Below are 19,286 nucleotides of genomic sequence, written 5' to 3' on the forward strand. Positions count from 1 at the left end.
GAGTGATAGCACAGCGGGTAGGGCGTTTGCCTTGCATGCAGCCGACCTGGGTTCAATTCCCAGCATCCCATAGGGTCACCCGAGCACCGCCAGGAGTCATTTCTGAGTGCATGAGCCAAGAGTAACCTCTGTGCATCACTGGGTGTGACCCAAAAAGCAAAAACAAAAAAAAAAATTCCTGGGGCTGTAAATGGTGCATTCGGTCTTCAGCAGAGCCTTGGTGTCACCGGGGCTCTGTCGTCCTGACATCCTAGAGCTGTCGGACATGAGTCCTAGTTCTCCTGGGGCTCAGCACTTGAATCGAAGGAAGCACAAGCTCAAACTAAAAAGAGGTGGAGGCGGACAGACAGACAGCACAGTGGGCCGGGCCCTGGCCTTGCACACAGCCCACTCAGATTTGATCTCCCGCGTCCTCGATGGTCCTCAGAGTGATGCCGGATCAGAGTGATGCCTGAGCATCATCGGAGCTGGCCCCTAAACCAAACCAGCAAAATAAACACAGACTGAAACGCCAGGGTGACCAAAAGGACGCGGGAGAGATGCGTCCTGCCCTCGGACTTTCTATTTCCCATTCTAGCTCCTAATACTGCCCTGGCTTCTCCTGTGGACCCCGGCAGCTCTTTCCTTATCTAATTTCTGTGCGTGATGTGGAAGCATTGTTGCCTGGGGAGGGGCCCACACAGCCCTTACTGCCGCTGTGGCTTAGCACTCGGCCACGTGTGGCATTTTCTTCCTTCTATCAGCTCTGGGAGGGAGGCCTGCTTCGTGCCCCCCACCTCCATTTTTTTTTCTTTTTGGGTCACACCTGGCGATGCACAGGGGTTACTTCTGGCTCTGCACTCAGGAATCACTCCTGACAGTGCTCAGGGAACCATATGGGACGCTGGGAATCAAACCCGGGTTGGCTTCGTGCAAGGCAAAACGCCCTACCCGCTGTGCTATCGCTCCAGCCCCCCCACCTCTATTTTTCCTTTGTTCGGGAAGAAAATTGCGGGTCAGAGCAGTTGACTCATTTGCCCAGGGCCTTACATCGGCCCAGCACAGGAGTCAGGCAGAGAACTGAGCAATCGCAGCTTCGTCTGTGAGCCGTGGGGCACCTTATGGGGCCGCTACTTAGCACTCGCAGCAGCCATCTGGTCATTAGCACTGCCTTATGCATGACACGGGTTGCATATGTCAGCAGGCTGATGGGGAGGGGCGACTCTGATCCGGCCCCCTGTTCTCAGGATCCCCCCTTTTTGTCACTTCGCCCCACACCCCTGTATTGCAAAGCTGTGCCTAATAGAAATATAGAGTTGTTAGGGGCTGGAGCGATAGCACAGCGGGTAGGGCGTTTGCCTTGCACGTGGCGGACCCGGGTTCGATTCCCAGCATCCCATAGGGTCCCCTGAGCACCACCAGGAGTCATTCCTGAGTGCAGAGCCAGGAGTGACCCCTGTGCATCGCCGGGTGTGACCCAAAAAGCAATAAATAAATAAATAAATAAATAAATAAATAAATAAATAAATAAATAAATAAATAACAAAAAAGAAATATAGAGTTGTAACTGCTCTGCAGATCAGATCCCTCGGGAATCCACCTCCTGCAGGGCCGGTTGGATGGACCCCCCCCCCTCTGCCCACCATTAATGAGAAAGGACTTGTGCTCACTCACCATTACCCCTGACCTCGGTGCCCAGCCGGCTATTCTCACTTAGTGTCCTCAGTGTGTACCGGGCCAGGCACCGGGGTCCTGCCTCTGAGCCGTGTGGGGGAGGTGCGGATGCCAGCGCAGGCTGGGAGACCCATGGGATGGCGCTGCTGCTCTCGGGATGCAGGTGGATGGTGTGGCGGGCTGGTGCCGTCCCTGGCCGGGAGGGCGTGAGCCGTCCGGGAGAGCGGCGGCGGCTTCTACGGCCGTGCGGCTTGGCTTAAGTGTGCCTTTGCAAACAAGCCAGGAAGCGGTTCCAGGTGAACCCTGCAGTGTCCCTCACCTTGCTGGGGTGGAGGTGGGGGGCGGGGGAATGGATGTGCCGAAGGGGGTGGTGGCCGTCCCAATTCCCATCGGTAGGACACATTCAAAGTGGGTTTGGTGTATGGTAAATCTGAAGTCCGTGGCCCACAGGAGGTCCCCCTGGAGGGTGGAAAGTCTTCACAGATAAGGGCCGAGGAGAGCACAGTAGGTAGAGCCCTTGCTTTGCACACAGTCAGCCTGGGTTCGATCCCCAGCACCACCTATGCCCCCCCTTGAGCTCTGCCAGGAATGATCCCCAAGGACAGAGCCAGGAGTAGACCCCGAGCACAGTCAGGTTTAGCCCCCAAACAACAAAAAAAGGATGCTGGGCTCTATCTGGCAGCAGAAAGAAGGTCTGGGGGCCTGTCTGGGGGAGGAAGGAGAGTCGGAGGGCTGCGGGAGGTGAGGCACCGTGTGCAGGCCCAGACTTGTGGCCCAGGACCTAACCCAGTTCAATGGCATAGAACTTTGGGTGCCAGAGCAAGGGGCCCCTCAGTAGTGTGTGTGTGGCCAAGGCAGTTTTGGGTGGCCACAGCAGAGACAGAAGGGGAAGGGAAGGCAGGAAGCTCAGTCAAGAGCCAGACCACAGGGCACAAACTCGTGCTGGGCAGAGGCCCGTACAGCCTCGGATCCCAGCTGCACCCAGCGCGAGTTCTGGTTGCCTGGTGCATGGAGAAGTCTGGTATTTTAGAGTGTGAGCGAAAGTGTGCAGAAGTGTACCAGCTCCTCGAAGCAGAGCACCAGGCTCGTCCGTCGGTTTCTGAGTTTCTGAGCTTTCCCAGCCTCCTCTCCACAGTGCGTCTACTTGGAGCCAGGGCCAAGGGGAAGTAGCATTATTCCCGTGCATGTGAGTTGCCCGACGAGTGGAGGTCAGCTTTAGTCCCCAGGTCCCTGTGGTCTCCGGGGCCACGTGTCCACTCCGGAGACAGCTTCCCTGTCCCAGGGTCTTTTTTTTTGCTTTTTGGGTCACACTTGGCAAGTAATGGGTTACTCCTGGCTCATGCACTCAGGAATTACTCCTGCTCGGGGGACCGTATGGGATGCTGGGAATTGAACCTGGGTTGGCCGCGTGGAAGGCAAACGCCCTCCCCGCTGTGCTATCTCTCCAGCCCCTGTCCCAGGGTCTTATGTGTTGACCTGGGAGAGCATTTCTTTGCTGAACTCGGAACCCAAATCCAAGCTGGAAAGAAGAGACATAAAAAAAAAAAATCGTTTGCCCAGGCTGGAGCAAGAGCATAGCAGGGAGGGCGTTTGCCTTGCACGCGGCCGACCCGGGTTCGATTCCCAGCATCCCATAGGGTCCCCTGAACACCGCCTGGGGTAATTCCTGAGTGCAGAGCCAGGAGTCACCCCTGTGCATTGCCGGGTGTGACCCAAAAAGAAAAAAAATAATCGGTTGCTCCTTCACAACATGCTGGCTGGCAGCTCCTGAAGTCTGACGGCGCCTCCTCCCTGCAGGCTTCACCAACGTGCTCAAGATCCTGACCAAGGCGAGCAGCCGGGAGGAGCTGCTGTCCTTCATCCAGCACTACGGCTCCCACTACATCGCAGAGGCGCTCTACGGCTCCGAGCTCACCTGCATCATCCACTTCCCCAGCAAGAAGGTCCAGCAGCAGCTGTGGCTCCAGTACCAGAAAGGTAAGCCCGGAAGCCTGCCTGCAGGTGGTGGCCGGCGGGTGTTTAAGTCCAGCTGCTGGGGAGATCCCCGGCTCCCCTTGGTGCTAAGTTCCTGGCTCTGTCATGTTTAAGCCTTAGGCAGCTTCTCTGTGCTTCCCTGTCACGGAGGCAGCTGGTCTTGTCTCGGGATTCTTCCAGATTGGGCATTTCCTGGGGCATGAGAAGGTAGTCTGAACAATGGCGGAACTGTCACCAGCTATGGCCGCACCCCCCATTCCCGTTCTCTCTCCCAGCCTCTGGGGAGAAACAAAAAGAGCACTGTCCCTAGTGCAGTGCGTGAAAGATGTCCCTTTCCCCCGGGGGGAGGCAGCCCCTCCTGACTGAGAAATGGGTGCCCCAAATTTGTTCTGTCTCCCGCTAACCTCTGAAGGAAAGGATTGGCACAGCAGCACTCGAGAAAGGTAGAACCAGAGGGGCTGAAGCAAGAGTGCAGCAGGGAGGTGTTTGCCTCGCACCTGGCCAGCCTCGGGGTCCCATAGGGTCCTCTGAGCCCGCCAGGAATAATCTCTGAGCACAGAGGAGCACAGAGCCGGCAGTGAACGCTGAGCACCGCTGGGTGTGGTGCAAAAAAAAAAAAAGAGAGAAGAGAAAAGAGAGTGCCATCTGGTATGAGGAGGTGGCACGTGTCTGCACATGCCCGAGTCATGGGTGAGAGGAGGATGTGCCGCCACACGGCCGCTCCAGTGCAGACAGGCAGGTGCCTGCCGGGCTGAGGGCGGGGCTAGTCGCCGTTACTCCTCTGGTTTGGGGTGACCGTTCGAAGGAAGCAGCCACGCCAGTGGGAAGCGGGCTGCCCAGGCTTGTTGCTCTAGGGTGGGCTGGGTGGTAAAGCCTGGCATGCGTGACGTCCTTGGTTCCGTCCCTGGCCTTGTGAAAACAAACAAAAGCAAACATGCTCGTCTCTGCGCGGACTGATCCATCCTTTTTCCAAGAGCCAAATGAGCCTTGAAAGATGGCAGTCGAGGCTGGAACAATGGGGGTGGTGTAGTCCAGTGGGGAGGGGGTCTGCCTCACCTGTGGCTGACCCAGGTTCAATCCCCACATCCCATTCAATCCCCAATCACATCGAGCCCTGCCAGGTGTGATCCCTGAGCACAGATCCAGAAGTACGCCCTGAGCACCGCCAAGTGTAGCTCAAAAACCGAAAAGAAATTCATTTAAGACTGCAGATGGGATGGGTGGCAGGAGGGGCCAGGAAAATCCCACAGGGCATCATGTTCCAGTTCTACACTGGGGGAAACTGAGGCCCAGAGGAAGCTTGTTCACAGTCCCAAGGCTCCAAAGAATGGAAATGCCCCATACTCTGATCCAGTGTTCCTCATGCAGTCCCTCCCCCCCAGTTGGATGTCACCCCAGCCCACCTACCTTGGTCATCTCTAGGACTTTAGCTTTTGTCCTGAGTTGGAGGCTCTGTCGCTTGCCCTGGGTTGTGGTCTCGCCCCTCCCTCCCTCCCTCCCTCCTCTGCTCACTGTTGCGTGGGGCATGGGGTGGTTTACAGGCACGGGGACATAATTGAGTTGTCTGGGAATAGCTGCATTTTTATGGCTGTGACAATAACGGTCTTTAAGGAAGTGCATTAAATCAATAGAAGTCTCGTTGTGCTACCCTATAAATAATGGGACACATCATTAAGCCCGGCAATAAGATTCAGGACTTGGAAGTAAGACAATTAGGTCATGTTTATAAAAACCTCCGCTTGCCCGGCTACTGAACTCATTTGCTTTATCCCCCACGGGAGACCGGAACCTTACTCTGACTCGAGAACCCACCACCCCCTTTCCATCCCAGGTCTTGCCCTTGCAGCAAGTCCTGCTCCTGAGCCAGAGTAAGAGCACAACGGGTAGGGCGTTTGCCTTGCATGCGGCAGACCCAGGTTCAATCCCCAGCATCCCATAGGGTCCCCCGAACACCACCAGGAGTGATTCCTGAGTGCAGAGCCAGGAGTAAGCCCAGAGCATCACTGGGTGTGACCCAAAAAGAAAGAAAAGGAAAAAAAAAAGTCCTGCTCCTTCATCGACAGCTGCTCCAGCATCGGGACCACCCTCTCGCTGGAGGTGTGTGCTGTGTGGCTGCTGGGCCTCTCTGGGCTGCTCCTGCAAGGCTGGTTCCGCCTGTGGCTCCTACTCTGAGCACAGCAGGGCCCTGACCCTGGCTGCTCCCTGTGCCTTGCTCACTCTCTGCGCCTAGCAATGCATCCCTCCGTCTGCACCTCAATGGAACGTCTGGTTTCACATTGTCTAGGCAGGGCTGTTTGTGGGCATAGAGGGCGAGTGGCTGGGACAGTTCCCCCCGCCCTCCAGCTCCCCAAAGTAGGGAAGCGACTCTGGACTCAGAGCTGGTCTCCCTCCCTCCCTCCCTCCCTCCCTCCCCCCCTCCCTCCCTCCCTCCCATCAGTTAGGTGCCCAAACCCTGTGCCAGACAAGGCCCCCGGGGACCGAGCCAGGGTGACCCCCAGGTTGGGAGCAGAGCAGGTCAGAAGAGGGCTGTCAGGACCTTGTGGATGAAGCAGGACAGGCAGCGTGACAGACAGACAGACAGACAGACAGGCAGGCAGACAGGCAGACAGGCCCTGGTGTCTCTCCTCCCTGCTGTAGGCTCACCTGGGCTCAGGCACTTCCTGAGTTTCTCTTGCCTCCTGCCGTTGAATGAGGGCGAGTCCGCCCTTGTGTGGCAGGTGGGGGCAATGATACAAGATCACACTGGGCTGCGGCTATGCGAGAAAAAGGAGCAGAAGTGAGTAACTGGCAGGGCCCCGGGTAAATGGCTGGGTGGCTTTGCAGCTCCTGCCTGTTCCGAGGGAGACCATGAGTTAAATCCCTGGTGCCACTGGCGTGCAGAGATGATCCTCTCAGCCTGGGCCGAAAGGCACCATCTGGGCAGAAGTTCTTCCGACCCATCGAGAGGGGTCCAGGCGTCTCTGTAATCAGTGCTGAGCCTCAGCCATGTGACTTGTCCTGATTTGGAAGGACAGGTCGGGAGAAAAACTGCCCAGGGGTAGCCAGGAGGGGAAGGAGGAACACGGGTGCAGCCCTTTACTGCTGAGGCCAAGCAGAGGTACTTACTCTCCTCTCAGAAACTGGAGCAGAGGGACAGGTCCGCTCTGCTTGGTCTTTTATGGAAGGGGGTAGCATTTCCGTTCCAGCCTGAGCCCCTCCCTGCTTCCCTGACCCTGGCCCTGAGGTTCCCCAGACATTAGACACGAATTTTCCAACCTTCCAGGCACACAGAGTGAACTCAGACCACTGCTTTGATTCAAGCAGCCGGAGGAAATCCAAGTTTTGTTGGAAACCCAGGAGGGTTGGGGGAAGGCACCCCCAAATGAAGCATCTCCTGGGAGAGTTCTGTGTTATTCTGATGCTCTGCGTGCTTCTCCGTGCAGGGTGGCGGGTGGGAGGGGGTGGTGGCCCGTGGTCCATGCATCTGCTCACTGAGTGTTTTCTGTGCTCTCTTTGAAGACTATGTTTCAGGCTGGGGCACCTCGGGAAGTAGATATGGTGCTGGCCCCATCACCAGCCTTCCTTAGACCCCTCACAGTTTTATTATTATTTTTTTTTGTCTAGATTTCTTGTTTGTTTGTATTGAATCACCATGAGATACACAGTTACAAAGTTGTTCGTGATTGGGTTTTGGTCATACGATGTTCCAACACCCATCCCTTCACCAGTGTGCATACCCCCACCCACCGTGTCTAGATTTTTTTGGTTTGCTTTAAATCCACAGATAAGACACTAAAAAGAGGCAGGGGCTGGCATTTGGCTGAGAATCTGCTCACAAGCAGATGACAGCCGTAACTTTTGAGTTACCTGCAGATTCCAAGTAGTTGGGGTGTGTAGCGCACAGCAGAAAGGTCATTGGGGTCGTTGGGAAGGAAAGTTGGGGTCAATGAACAATTGTCTCCTCTGTGTGGGGAAGAGGAGGCCAAGGAGAGAGCACAAAGGGCCAACTGCATCCCAGTTCCATCTCCAGCACATGCCCCCCACATCCCCCCCGAAAAAACCTGCCAGATGTGACCACAAGTGAACAGGTAGGCATGGAGAATCCTGGTAGATATCTGCATGCCCTTTGTATTACTCTTTTAGTAATAAGGTGAAGTGAAAATGATGTTGGTGGGCCTCAAGGGTGACTTATGTGAAGTGGGGAGGAGAAAGACAGTCACTTTCTCCCCAACCACCTCTACCACCCGGGACCCAGGGTTACTGGGTTCTTGTCTCGCTCATGGAAAAGAATTTCAGGAGTAGACAAGCAGTGAAGTAAACAGATTTTATTTAGAGGGTTTTTTTGAGGGAAGGAGGAGGGATAAGTGGGAGTGAGAATAGTAAGAGTAACGCGCTCAAGAGAGAACTCGCGCTTCTCCAAGGGTGGAGAGAGCTCTACGCACATCCTAGCACTAGACACGAAAGCATGAAAGTACACATCTCAAGGGGGGAGATGTGGGCGACACATGTGCTCGGGCACCACATGTGCTCGGCCACGTGGCACAAGCAGCACATGGGTTCGGGCAGCATATGCACGCGTTTCCTTTGTTCAAGGTGGCCTTTTATAGGGTTTCTTCAACCTGCCCCCACGTGAGGCTTCTTTCTAGGTAAAAGTTCATTGCTAAGGAGGTTACCAGGAGGCTGGAAATGGTGATGGTCTTCTTTGGGCTGAATCACTAACGTTAATCAGATTAAGGGAGAGGTCCGAGGGAATTCGAGGAATTTCCTTCATGGGGAGGGTCCAATCTCCTCGGATCCGCTGCTCAAGGTCTCATCCGGTCTTGTCTCCTTCTCAAAGACTTCACTAATCTAAGTTCCATTGCCAAGGGCCTTTCCCTATCTACCTGCCTACATCAAAAACTAGACAAACAGACCCAGCTCCTGGTTCCGGAGGGCTGTGAACAGACCAAGAGCTACAAGGATCTAGGCAGGGAAATGGGTTTTTCTTAACACCCGGCTGGGGTACAGGGCGGTATTCTGGACATTTTATCAGTCTTCAGGGGACCAGGGGAGCAGGCACTTTTCAAACTTGGTGGAGTCAGAGAGAGGAGGCATCAGTCCAGAGGGCTCCGTGATCTATATTTTGCTGTCATTCGCTACTCTGGAAGGGTATGACAGATTCAGAAATGGCCACTTGGATAGGTTTCTGAAGTTTTGATTTGCCTCTCTGTCAGAGAGAAAAGGCTGAGAGAAAAGTCTATGCATAGAAATTATTCTGAGTGTGTTGGGGGGGTTAGTATAAGAGGAAAGGATGGGAGGGAGGGAGGGAGGGAGGGAGCCGAGACGTCAATTTTCAAATCTTTAAAGAGAACCAGAGAGGACAAAGTAAGCCTAGGGAGAGAAAGTGTTCGCCATAAGTATGGCTTTTCCCAACTTCCAGCTGTGGTGAAGGCTGCAGTGCTCTTGAGCTGAGACTGGGAGATGTCCCCACAGATAAATGCCCACGGACACCTTAAAGAGATGTTTTATCTCCATTATGATTTGAGACCTTCTAAGAGAATGAGTTTCTGCTTTTCCATCTGAATTACAATGCACTTTTGAATGTCAGCAGGAACATTTCTAGAGGGTTCTTTAAAGGAGTTTGAAAGGCAGCCCAGGGGCTGGGGGAGGAGGAGGGGAAGGGGGAAGAGAGTCAAATGTTACTTCCTTTTGTGAGGACAGGTGTGGCCGAGGGGCTGACTTGAGTGGAATCCCTCTCTGGGGCTCCCGGGGTTCCCTGAGCGAATGTGCTTCAAACAGAATGAAAGACCTTGTTATCAGAGCGGAAACCTGCCCGGGACAGAGTGGGTTGATTTCTGGCTCTGGAGAGAGAGAATGGGTGGGGGAGGAGGGAAGAGGGAGAGACAGAGAGAGAAGAGACAGAGACAGAGGAGAGAGACAGAGACAGAGAGCAGAGATAGAGGAGATATACATATACATGCACAGATATCTATCTATCTATCTATCTATATATATATATATATATATAGAGAGAGAGAGAGAGAGAGAGGGAGGGAGGGAGAGATTTTCTTTTTTTTTTTTCTTTTTGCTTTTTGGGTCACACCTGGTGATGCACAGGGGTTACTCCTGGCTCATGCGCTCAGGAATTACTCCTCGAGGTGCTCAGGGGACATATATATGGGATACTGGGAATCAAACCCGGGTCAACCGTGTGCAAGGCAAACGCCCTACCCGCTGTGCTATCACTCCAGCTCCGAGAGAGATTTTTCTTACACCATCAGCCTTTTATGTGACTTTCCACTTCCCGTTCAAAGTACTTTCCCGTCTTCTTTCTTTACCCTTTGAGGGGTGCTCAAAGACCACTCCTGGCTCTGTGTCCCCAGCTCCCCCCTTCCAAGCTTGTGTTCCAGCCATCCAGCTGTTTCCTTGGCCCTCAACACACTTTCTCGGTTTGCGCCCATGGAGCCAGATACTCTGGCTACCTACCTGTCTCCCTGCCCATCCCTCTCTGTCCCCTGGGCGGGCTCCCTGTCCTCTGTTCAGCCAGTCAAGGATTCCCAGGACCCCCATGGCCTCTTCTCAGAACTGTGTGCCCTGGGGGGCCTCTCTGCCATCCCCCTCAATGACTACCCCTACCGTGATAACTGGCCCTATGTGTGTCTAAGTGTCTCTGGGATACGCTTGCTCTCTGCTACCTCCCCTGCCTGCCTGCCTGCCTCTAGCTTAGCATGTTTCCAGGGCTGGAGCAAAAGGTACCACCCTCCCCTCAGAGGCGAGGAAACCCCGCAGTTCTCAGTAGCTCCTTTGCCCTTCTGCAGACATTTCCAAACCGTCCCAGCTTGGATCCATGCTCCTTCCCAAATGGCTCTGGAATTTTCTCTCTTTTCCCAGCCCACTGCTGCTACTCTATCCCGAGGTGCCGTCTTGGCTCACCTGAACCCAGTGGAGGGCTCCTGCCTGGTCTCCGGGGGTCTTCCCTTGTTCCCTCACTGATCCAGGCCACACAGCAGAGCTGATGTCATGGGTCAGAGTTCTCTGGTGAAATAGCACCCTACAGAATGGATGGAGGGACGTGGGTATAGCTAGGTAGATAGATTTTTTTAAAAAGTCTCTTTATATGTCATGCAAATGCATATATGACACAGAAAGCATATAAATAGAACATGCATATAGGCATGTTCTATTTATTATGCCCAAATATGGATGACCTATATGAGAGGTATATGTATATTTTATCAGTTCTTTTTTATTTTATGGGTATATATATCAATCTATATATAGATATAAACATAAAGAGACTTATTATAAAGAATTGACTCATGCACTCACGGAGGCTGAGAAGTTCCTAGCTGAGATCCGTGCAGCAAACTGGAGAGCTGGGAAAGCAGAGGGTGTTGTTGCTTCGTTCCAAAGCTACAGGCCTACCCCAAGAAGAGCGGGTCTTCCTGTTCAAGTCCAAAGGCAGGAAGAAGAGCTGGGTCCAGCCCCACTCTCCAGCAGGAGTCTCCCTCTCTTCCCAGGGCAGCTACCCAGATGATCTCTCCAGCCCACCCAGGGGTGCACGAGGCCCACCCACACCACGGAGGGCAGTTAGCATCACCCAGTCTAACAGTGAACTTGCCCCTCTCCCAGCCTTCGCAGACCCCTTCACAGGGACATGCCGATGAGTGTCCCATCAAATGTCTGGACCCCTGGGACCGGGGACAGGCAGACCCCTACCACTCCCCACCCATCCAGGGATGTTTATTTAAGTGATCGAGATGTCCTAGAGTGTGAACCAACCCTCCCGCCCCCAAGTTATGACCCTTAACCTAATCTCCATCGCCCCAAGGCTCTCCCTTGCTAGGCCCTCTCAGATCTGCTGTACCCCAAACCCTGCCTTCCATCCCCACCGGACCCCAAGACATCTGCATTCATTCAGCCATACGAGCTCATGCTTAGCTGCTGGAACTCAAGTGTAGGACGCTTCCCAGGTGCCGGCAGCCCTGGTGACTTTTATATCTCCCCCACAACTGCACAAACAGGGCAGCCTCGACAGGACTGTGCCCAGCTCAGGGAAGTGTTTTTTTTTTTTTTTCTTGAAGAGAGCAGGGAGGCCGCAGAGGGGTGGCTCTAAGCTGAGAGTCCTCAGGCCTGCAGCTTGCCATAGGAGAGAGCCAACTTCTTCCTCCTCAGAACCCTGCAAAAAGACGATACAGGATGTGGTTCATTACGCACAAATAGGCCCAGGAGACTGCTGTTTCCACCAGATGAAATTACCAAAAAAAGCATTTGTTCCCCGGTTTAGATTGAGTCCATCTGGAACGGAACACCCTCGTCTTTTTCCTATTGGCGCGTCCCAAGAATAATAATCCTCTGCGTGTGCTCGGCGCGGAGCAGCGCACAAAGCACTTTTCCTGTGCATTATTTCAGCCAATTTAGTCCTCCTCACAGACTGGAAGGTAGGTGTTGTTATCTGCATTTCACGCTGGAGAAAGCTGAGCCCCAGAAGGACGAGATGATGGTGGGGGGGCGGCGGGGGGGGGGGGTCACACCAGGCAAACGGGGCAGAGCAGGGATTTGAGTTCAGTCTGCCTGAACCTGGAGGACTGTGTCCATCCAAGTGTAGCCACAGAAACTCGTTAGAAGTTGGCATCAGCCCCAAGGGAAGCTTGCGTGTCCTGTTCTTTTCTCTTATGCACTGTGGCGGGGGGAAAGGAAGGAAGGCAGAGCCTCGAGGTTTTAGCCCAGCGTGGCCTTGGGTGAAATATTGTTTCCTATAGCTGCCTCTTGGCACAATTTGCTTCTCTCTTGGCTGAGGGGCAGGAGTCTAAGGGCAAGCCAATAGCTATGGGACGTGACCCAGCAGTCACAGCTCTGGAGACCGGGGGTTTGGTCCCTGGCACTTCCCAAAAGAATGAATGAATTTGAGGGGCTGGAGCGATAGCACAGCGGGGAGGGCCTTTGCCTTGCACGCGGCCGACCCGGGTTCGATTCCCAGCATCCCATATGGTCCCCCGAGCACCGCCAGGAGTAATTCCTGAGTGCATGAGCCAGGAATAACCCCTGTGCATCACCGGGTGTGACCCCCCCCCAAAAAAAAGGCCAAAAAGAATGAATGAATTTGAATGTAAACTGGAAGGTAAACCCGGATCTGGAGTGGGAGAGCCGGAGGAGGCCTGAGCTGTCAGTCAGGCCTGAATTCCTCTTTCTGAGCCGGTTCAGCTCCCAGGGCAGCACAGCAAGGAGCGCTGCAGGGAGATACCTTCAGGACCGGTCCCCCACGGGCCTGTGTGGGTCTGGGAGAAGGAAAGGTGTGCCCATTCCCAGAGAGGCAGGCCATTCCTCTCCTACCCGGGCCAGCTCACGGGCTCATAACCTGCAGTGCCAGTGGGGGAAAGCGAAGAGCCAACTAGAAGCGTCACCGACCCTTCCCCGCCTGAAACTTAGAACGATCTGAAAGATTCCTAGCAGCCCGAAGCCCCCTCCCCGCTCATACTCCTAGATAATGGGGTCGCCCTTTCGCAGGCCCACCCTTTGGTTTCAGGGTAGATGCACATCCTGGCTCACCTATGTGCATGCACATACACATGTACACATAGGCATGAAAAAAACAGCATGCACGCACACATTTCTGGCGATACTCAGGGGACCAGATGATGGGGTCCTGAGGATAGAACCCAGGTTGACCTCATGCAAGGCAAAAACCCAACCCATTGTACGATTGAGGAGGAGGCCTTGGGTGGTGCAGAGTGAGTGGGTATTTGTCACCTTTGCAATGGACAGGGACCCCATGGGGGCTTAAGCTTTTCCGGCAATGCCTGTGACTTTGCCTGTGACAGCTCCCCGTGACTTCTTGGGCAGGACTTAGCGTAGTGCTGTACTTTTGACTCCTGAAATAGTTAGCGAAAGTGCTGTTGCCTCTGTCCACAGCGGAGAACTCTTATGACGAGGAAAAGCTGTGTCCCCAAATGCTTCAGATTCAGCGAAAACAAGGGGCTGGGTTGGGAGGAACCAGGGGAACGGTTGGAAAAACATCTGGACCTTTGTTATGGAGATGGGAGATCATGTGATTAATTGGCCTGTGCAAAGAATTCCACCCAAACTGGTCATGGGTGCCGGCCGGCTCCTTAAGGGAAAGTGCCTGTTTCAAGCTGTGGTACCATGCCCATCAAACTTGGGGCCCCTCCCACCCACCCCTACTTTCTTTGCCACATAGATGAATGTGCCTTAGGGCGGGGCTTTTGAACTTTTTCCACTCGCCATGCCTTTTTTTTTTACCTGAGGAATGTTTACTTGACCCTGGGTTTGTACGTATATAACATAGGTGTCTATATCAAACAGTAATATGATTTGGTAATACATCAGAGATTGACTGGTAATATATCAGAGAGATATATAGCATGTCAGAGATTTACTTTAGACAAAAATGTTGCCATTTTTGGGGGGCTGGAGGGATAGGGCATTTGCCTTGCATGCAGCCAACCCGGGTTCAATTCCCAGCATCCCATATGGTCCTCTGAGCACCACCAGGAGTGATTCCTGAGTGTAGAGCCAGGAGTAACCCCTGTGCATTGCCAGGTGTGACCCATAAAGAAAAAAAAAAAAGTTGCCATCCCCACCTCAGTTATGCGACCCCATGTGGGATCTTGACTTACAACTTAAGAAACTAAAACTTAAGGTAAAGTATTTCGATGTCTTGAGCTTCTGTTTCTTTATCTTTAAAATGGGTATGATAATGCTTGCCTCATGGTGTTGTGGTGAGCATAAAGTGAACAAATGTTTGAATAGCCTCGGCAGGTAAGAGGAACTCTGGACACACTGGATGTGATTGTTCTCCCTTATTGTTATGGGACGCAGCTAAGTCAGCAAGGATTCCTGCTCCTTTCCCCAAATGACAGAGCACATTCCAGTTCTGGGTAGAGCAGCAAGACCCCAGCCCCCTTCCTGCTGGGTCTGACATCATGACCTCCTCTTGCTTCTGGCTCATTTGCCACCGTATGAACTTGAGTTCTTCTGCCTGAACCACCTGGAGACGGGCTTGGGAGGCCAGAGTATCAGAGATCACAGCCTGGAACTGAGCAGGCAAGACAGTGTGTGTGTGTGTGTGTGTGTGTGTGTGTGTGTGTGTGTGTGTGTTTGGGGGAGGGCTAATAGTTGACTTCGTACTAATCCTGTGATTAGGACCAACTACTCCTGTGCTCTCACATTGTCCTCCTAGCAACCCTGTGAGGTGTAAGTGATCACCCCTTCATCCAAGGGAGAACCCTCATTTGCTCCAAGTCCTGTGGGTGCTTACACATAGCTTCCAGAAGGGCGTATGTTCTCTGCCTCTCCGTGACCACAGAATCCTTATACTGAGAAAGGCCCTGTCCTAGACTCGTCTCAGACTCCATCTCCTCCGATCCCTCTCCCAGCTGCCCTCTAGGGCTGCCCCCTGTGGGCCTGGGCAATACACTCAGAGCAGGTGAGCTCTAAGGGCTCGTTATCCTTCTTTCCCTTGCTCCGTTCTGCTCCTGTGAACATTCTACGATTAACTGAAGCACAGTGACTCCAGAGAGAATGTCCACTCCAGAGACAGAGCTCTTCTCCCAGAGACACCGAGCTGCAGTGGATGGGGAAGAGTGCAACAGGCAGGCACCCTGTTCCCTCCTGCGTGGAGTCCGCCAAGCAGGCTCCAGATGGTGGGCGACCTCACCATATCTGGGTTCTGGGGCTGAGTGCAGGCCTGGAGGCAGGCTTTTGAGACATCGGGGTGGCAATCATGGTCTTCATCTCACATGCTAGCCTTAGACCCTTGAGGCCTATGTCTATAGATCTGTTTCTTATTTCATTGGCACCCAGAGAGATGGAAGTTTCCTTTCAATTTGAGCACATGAAATAGTAACAGTTTTTATTTAAAAAAAAAGAAATTAAATGCCCTAAAGAATAAGAAACTTGGGGTCTGGAGTGATAGCACAGCGGGTAGGGCATTTGCCTTGCATGCAGCCAACCCGGGCTCGAATCCCAGCATCCCATATGGTCCCCTGAGCACTGCCAGGAGTAATTCCTGAGTGCAGAGCCCGGAGTAACCCCTGTGCATTGCCAGGTGTAACCCAAAAAGCAAAAAAAAAAGAAAAAAAAGAAAAAGAAAGAATAAGCAACTTGCTCAAAGGGAACTATACATTAGTGACAGCATCAGGACTCAGACTACCCCCTGTTTACTGCCCACCCACAAGCAAGGAAGTACATTGAGATGGGGTTAACAAGACCAGGTGTTCAAAACTGTCTCTCTCTCTTTGCTTAAGTGACATAGAGTTTATCAGCCATCCTGTGGAAGGTGTTGTTTCTGAGCCTTTTCTTCCAGTAGTATCTTGGCCCCAAGACATAGTTCCGGTTGGGTTCCTGAAGGGAATTCCCTAGTGGAGTTGGGAAGCGAATCAAAGCAGGAGTGACTGAGATATGAAAAATAAAATCACTCCTCCACCTTTCATCCACATTCAGCACTGCTGTTGGTGGGAGAAGCAGCAGGCGGTATCACGAGCTGGTGCGGAACAAGGGTCCCAAGTGTTCATCTACCCCCAGCATAAGAGCCACACTGACCCCTGGCTCTGGCTTTCTTGAGCATCAGTTGTAGTCGCTCCTAGATCCTGAGAACCGTGCTAGATGCTGCAGACACCAGAGTCGGTTAAACGTTGCTTTGCCTTCTTAGAGCTCAGTGTGATCCTGCAGAGGTGCTGGTAATGAAGACCCAACTATACAGGGTGGAAATGCTTCAAGGAGGAAACACACAGTGAGCCATGGACACCTGACAAATCGGTGAGGATGGGTGGCGAGAGAGCACAGACACGTCATGTCCCCTGACTTGGCTTCATCCCTGACATGGCCCCTAGAGCATCACAGGTCGAACCTCTGGAGGCCTCCAAGCCTCCAAGTTAAAGAATCTACTAGGTATGGCCCAGGGAGGTAGGCTCTGAGCCTCTCTGACCCCTGGTGGTCCCCAGCACTGCAGGGCTCAAGAAGTACCCAAACAGTACCACATCCTCTAGCCCTAAGATTGAGCTGTACGGCCTGGTTGTCCAGGTATTACCAGAAGGAGCTCCCAGGTCCCCTGAGCAGTGCTTGGCAGTAAATAGACAACAACAACAAATAAATGAAAAATGATGAAGTGGAACAGGTGAACTGGACCAGAAAACCCAGAGGGGTAAGGTGTCAGATGACAGAAGTGAATAAGAGAGCGAAATGATGCTTCGAGTAGCAAGAGAGGGGAGTGGAAACCATCCGCCAAACGGAAAAGGACATCAAGGCCCCGTGATAAGGCTAAACTTAGATAAGTGAGTGGAGCAGATTGCTCTCCGGAGAGATGGAAACGGTGTTGAGATAGACACTATAAAACATGTAGATAGGCAAGAACCAAGTCCCAGTGGGGCATAGACCATGTTAAAGAATTTGTGCTTTTGGGGGCTGGAGCCATAGCACAGAGGGTAGGGCATTTGCCTTGCATGTGGCTGACCCGGGTTCGATCTCTGGCACCCCACATGGTCCCCCAGGCACCACCAGGAGTAATTCCGGAGTGCGGAGCCAAGAGTAACCCCTGAGCATCACTGGGTGTGACCCCCCCCCCCAAAAAAATGTGTGCTTTTACTAGGTTCAATCTAAAGCCACTTAAAGGTTTTATGTATTAGCATTAGCATTTGCATAGTCAATTTTGACTCTTGCTGGCGTGGTGTAGACGTGAGTTCGAGTGGAAGGAAGTGTCTGTGGACAACTAGATTGGATTAGCAGCCAGGAAGATGGGTTAGGAAATTGTTCCCCCAGGGATTCAGGAAAAACATATATATGAACACCTTGCGTTTTCATATCATAAGGTGAAGAATGAAGAAATAAATGTGAAGATTCAGTTGCTAGCATGAGAACTTTAGGCTTGAATGGTGGGAGATGGGAGGTAAGGAAATAGCAGGTGGTCGTGCCAAGATTTCAAACGTTGGTACCTGAGCGCATGCTGGTGTTGTGTAAGTGGAATGAAGAATATGCTAAGTTGATTGACTCTTCATGACACGTGGTCACTTCTATACCAGCCCATTAATTGGCAGCCTCAAATGAGCAGCTGGGTAGAGACCTGTCTTATTAGCCAAAGGCGGTGCCTGGGGGACCATGTGGGGTGCCAGTGATCGAACCCGGGTCAGCCACGTGCAAGGCAAATGCCCTGCCTGCTGTGCTATATCTCCGGCCCCCCATTAGCCAAACATCAATTTTCACAGGTAACTCAGGTTTGCAAGAAGACAACATAAAAAGGAAATTCCCTGTGACTGCTGCTTTCTTAGGGAGCTACTTTTCCCAATGGCACAATACAGGCTGCTTTCCAACCTTCCAGATTGAGAGCGTTTTTCCCTTTCATTCTGAGAAGTTGTCCATGCTGCTCATCTGTGGCCAGATGTTAATTGTGCGAGTGTTATGAGACATTGAAGGATAAGCCTAGCCCATGCTAAGCAGATTGGAATTAATATCCCTGCTTCATTGGGAAGACTATGGCCGACCGTAGTCTCTAGAGCAGAGGAGAAGAATATATAGTTTAGGGGTTTTCCTGAATTACTTGCATATTTTCTTTAACAATTAGCCTTCAAGGAAGAATGCAGTGTACCCCGTGGCAAGTGCCCTTTCTCCTACTATATGTCGGAGTGCACACGTTATTGTCTGAGCCATGAACCATGGCTCAGGAGAAGTAACATGCATGGCTGCTCTCCCTCTCCACCCTCCAAGCCATGATAATTTCCATTTTATTTGTGATGCTTTTGCAGGATTATTAAATTTGTCAAATTAGTTTTGAGAACCTTGGGCCAGAGAGGTTCATTATGTTTGTTTTAAAGACTAAATGTCATTTCCCATAAACTCATGGTTTTATTCATATACTTGCTCAAAGATTAGGCTCACGCAATTTTGAGTTTTATTGGAAGGTTGTTTTTAGTATTGGACGCTAAATACATCCTGTTGTTCTGATATAGTGGGATGGACACACATATGCACGCTTATACACACACTGTCTCAGATGATATCACAAGCCAAGAGGATATAAAAGGATTCGTTACTCACACAATGAAGCTTTCTGGCGAGAGCAGAGGTGGTTTCCATCAGGATCCAAAAATGGCTCGAGAGAGTAAAGAAAGGAAATTGCCTTGGTCTATAGATAGAGACTTGGAAAGTGGGGTCAAATTGCTTGGGTTTTGGAGATTCGGGTGGTTTAAACATCTCCCCAGTACCAAAGGTGGGAGCAGCTAAGTATGCCCAGATGTAGGGCTGCAGGAGAAAGTGGATCGGCGGTCTTGGAAACTATAACACAGGTAATCTCCCTTTGCTATCCACCTGGTTGATCCGCAGGGACTCCACAGCTGGCCCAAGAGTCTGGGAACAGAAGGGTCCCCCAGTGCTGTGGCGCCTGACAAAGCACCGAGGCTGCAGTGGCCCCTTTTGACAGGACATGTCAGAGGGTTCAGTGCATCTCTGCTACATAAGGGCAGCCTCAGTGACTGTGCTGAGCTTCCAGAGTGCAGCCCCCAGGGCCCATCGAGAACTAGGTGGCTGGATCTCTGGTGACACAAGCTTACACTCTGCCTCTGTTCCCAACAGAGTCCAGTATGAAGCCAGTTGGCCTAGAGCGTGGAACTGGGAGGGCAGTTATGTTTTATAAATATCTACTTCTTTATGGTATGAAGTTGCTCACAGTAATTTATTACATTTAATATTCC

The 19,286-nt window shown here is 52.3% G+C and overlaps 1 protein-coding gene across 4 annotated transcripts in view; it reads left to right on the forward strand.

Moving 5' to 3' along the window:
- ASTN2 (astrotactin 2) overlaps nucleotides 1-19,286 on the forward strand; it is a 1,092,638-nt gene that overhangs the window by 780,026 nt on the left and 293,326 nt on the right. For all 4 annotated transcript variants that reach the window (XM_055128058.1, XM_055128127.1, XM_055128183.1 and 1 more), the window contains one exon: nucleotides 3,451-3,630. In XM_055128058.1, coding sequence (XP_054984033.1) covers nucleotides 3,451-3,630 — 180 coding nt within the window. The remainder of the gene's footprint in view (nucleotides 1-3,450; nucleotides 3,631-19,286) is intronic.

This window comes from Sorex araneus, chromosome 1 (assembly GCF_027595985.1).
Source record: "Sorex araneus isolate mSorAra2 chromosome 1, mSorAra2.pri, whole genome shotgun sequence".
In the NCBI taxonomy this organism is placed as follows: Eukaryota; Metazoa; Chordata; class Mammalia; order Eulipotyphla; family Soricidae; genus Sorex; species Sorex araneus.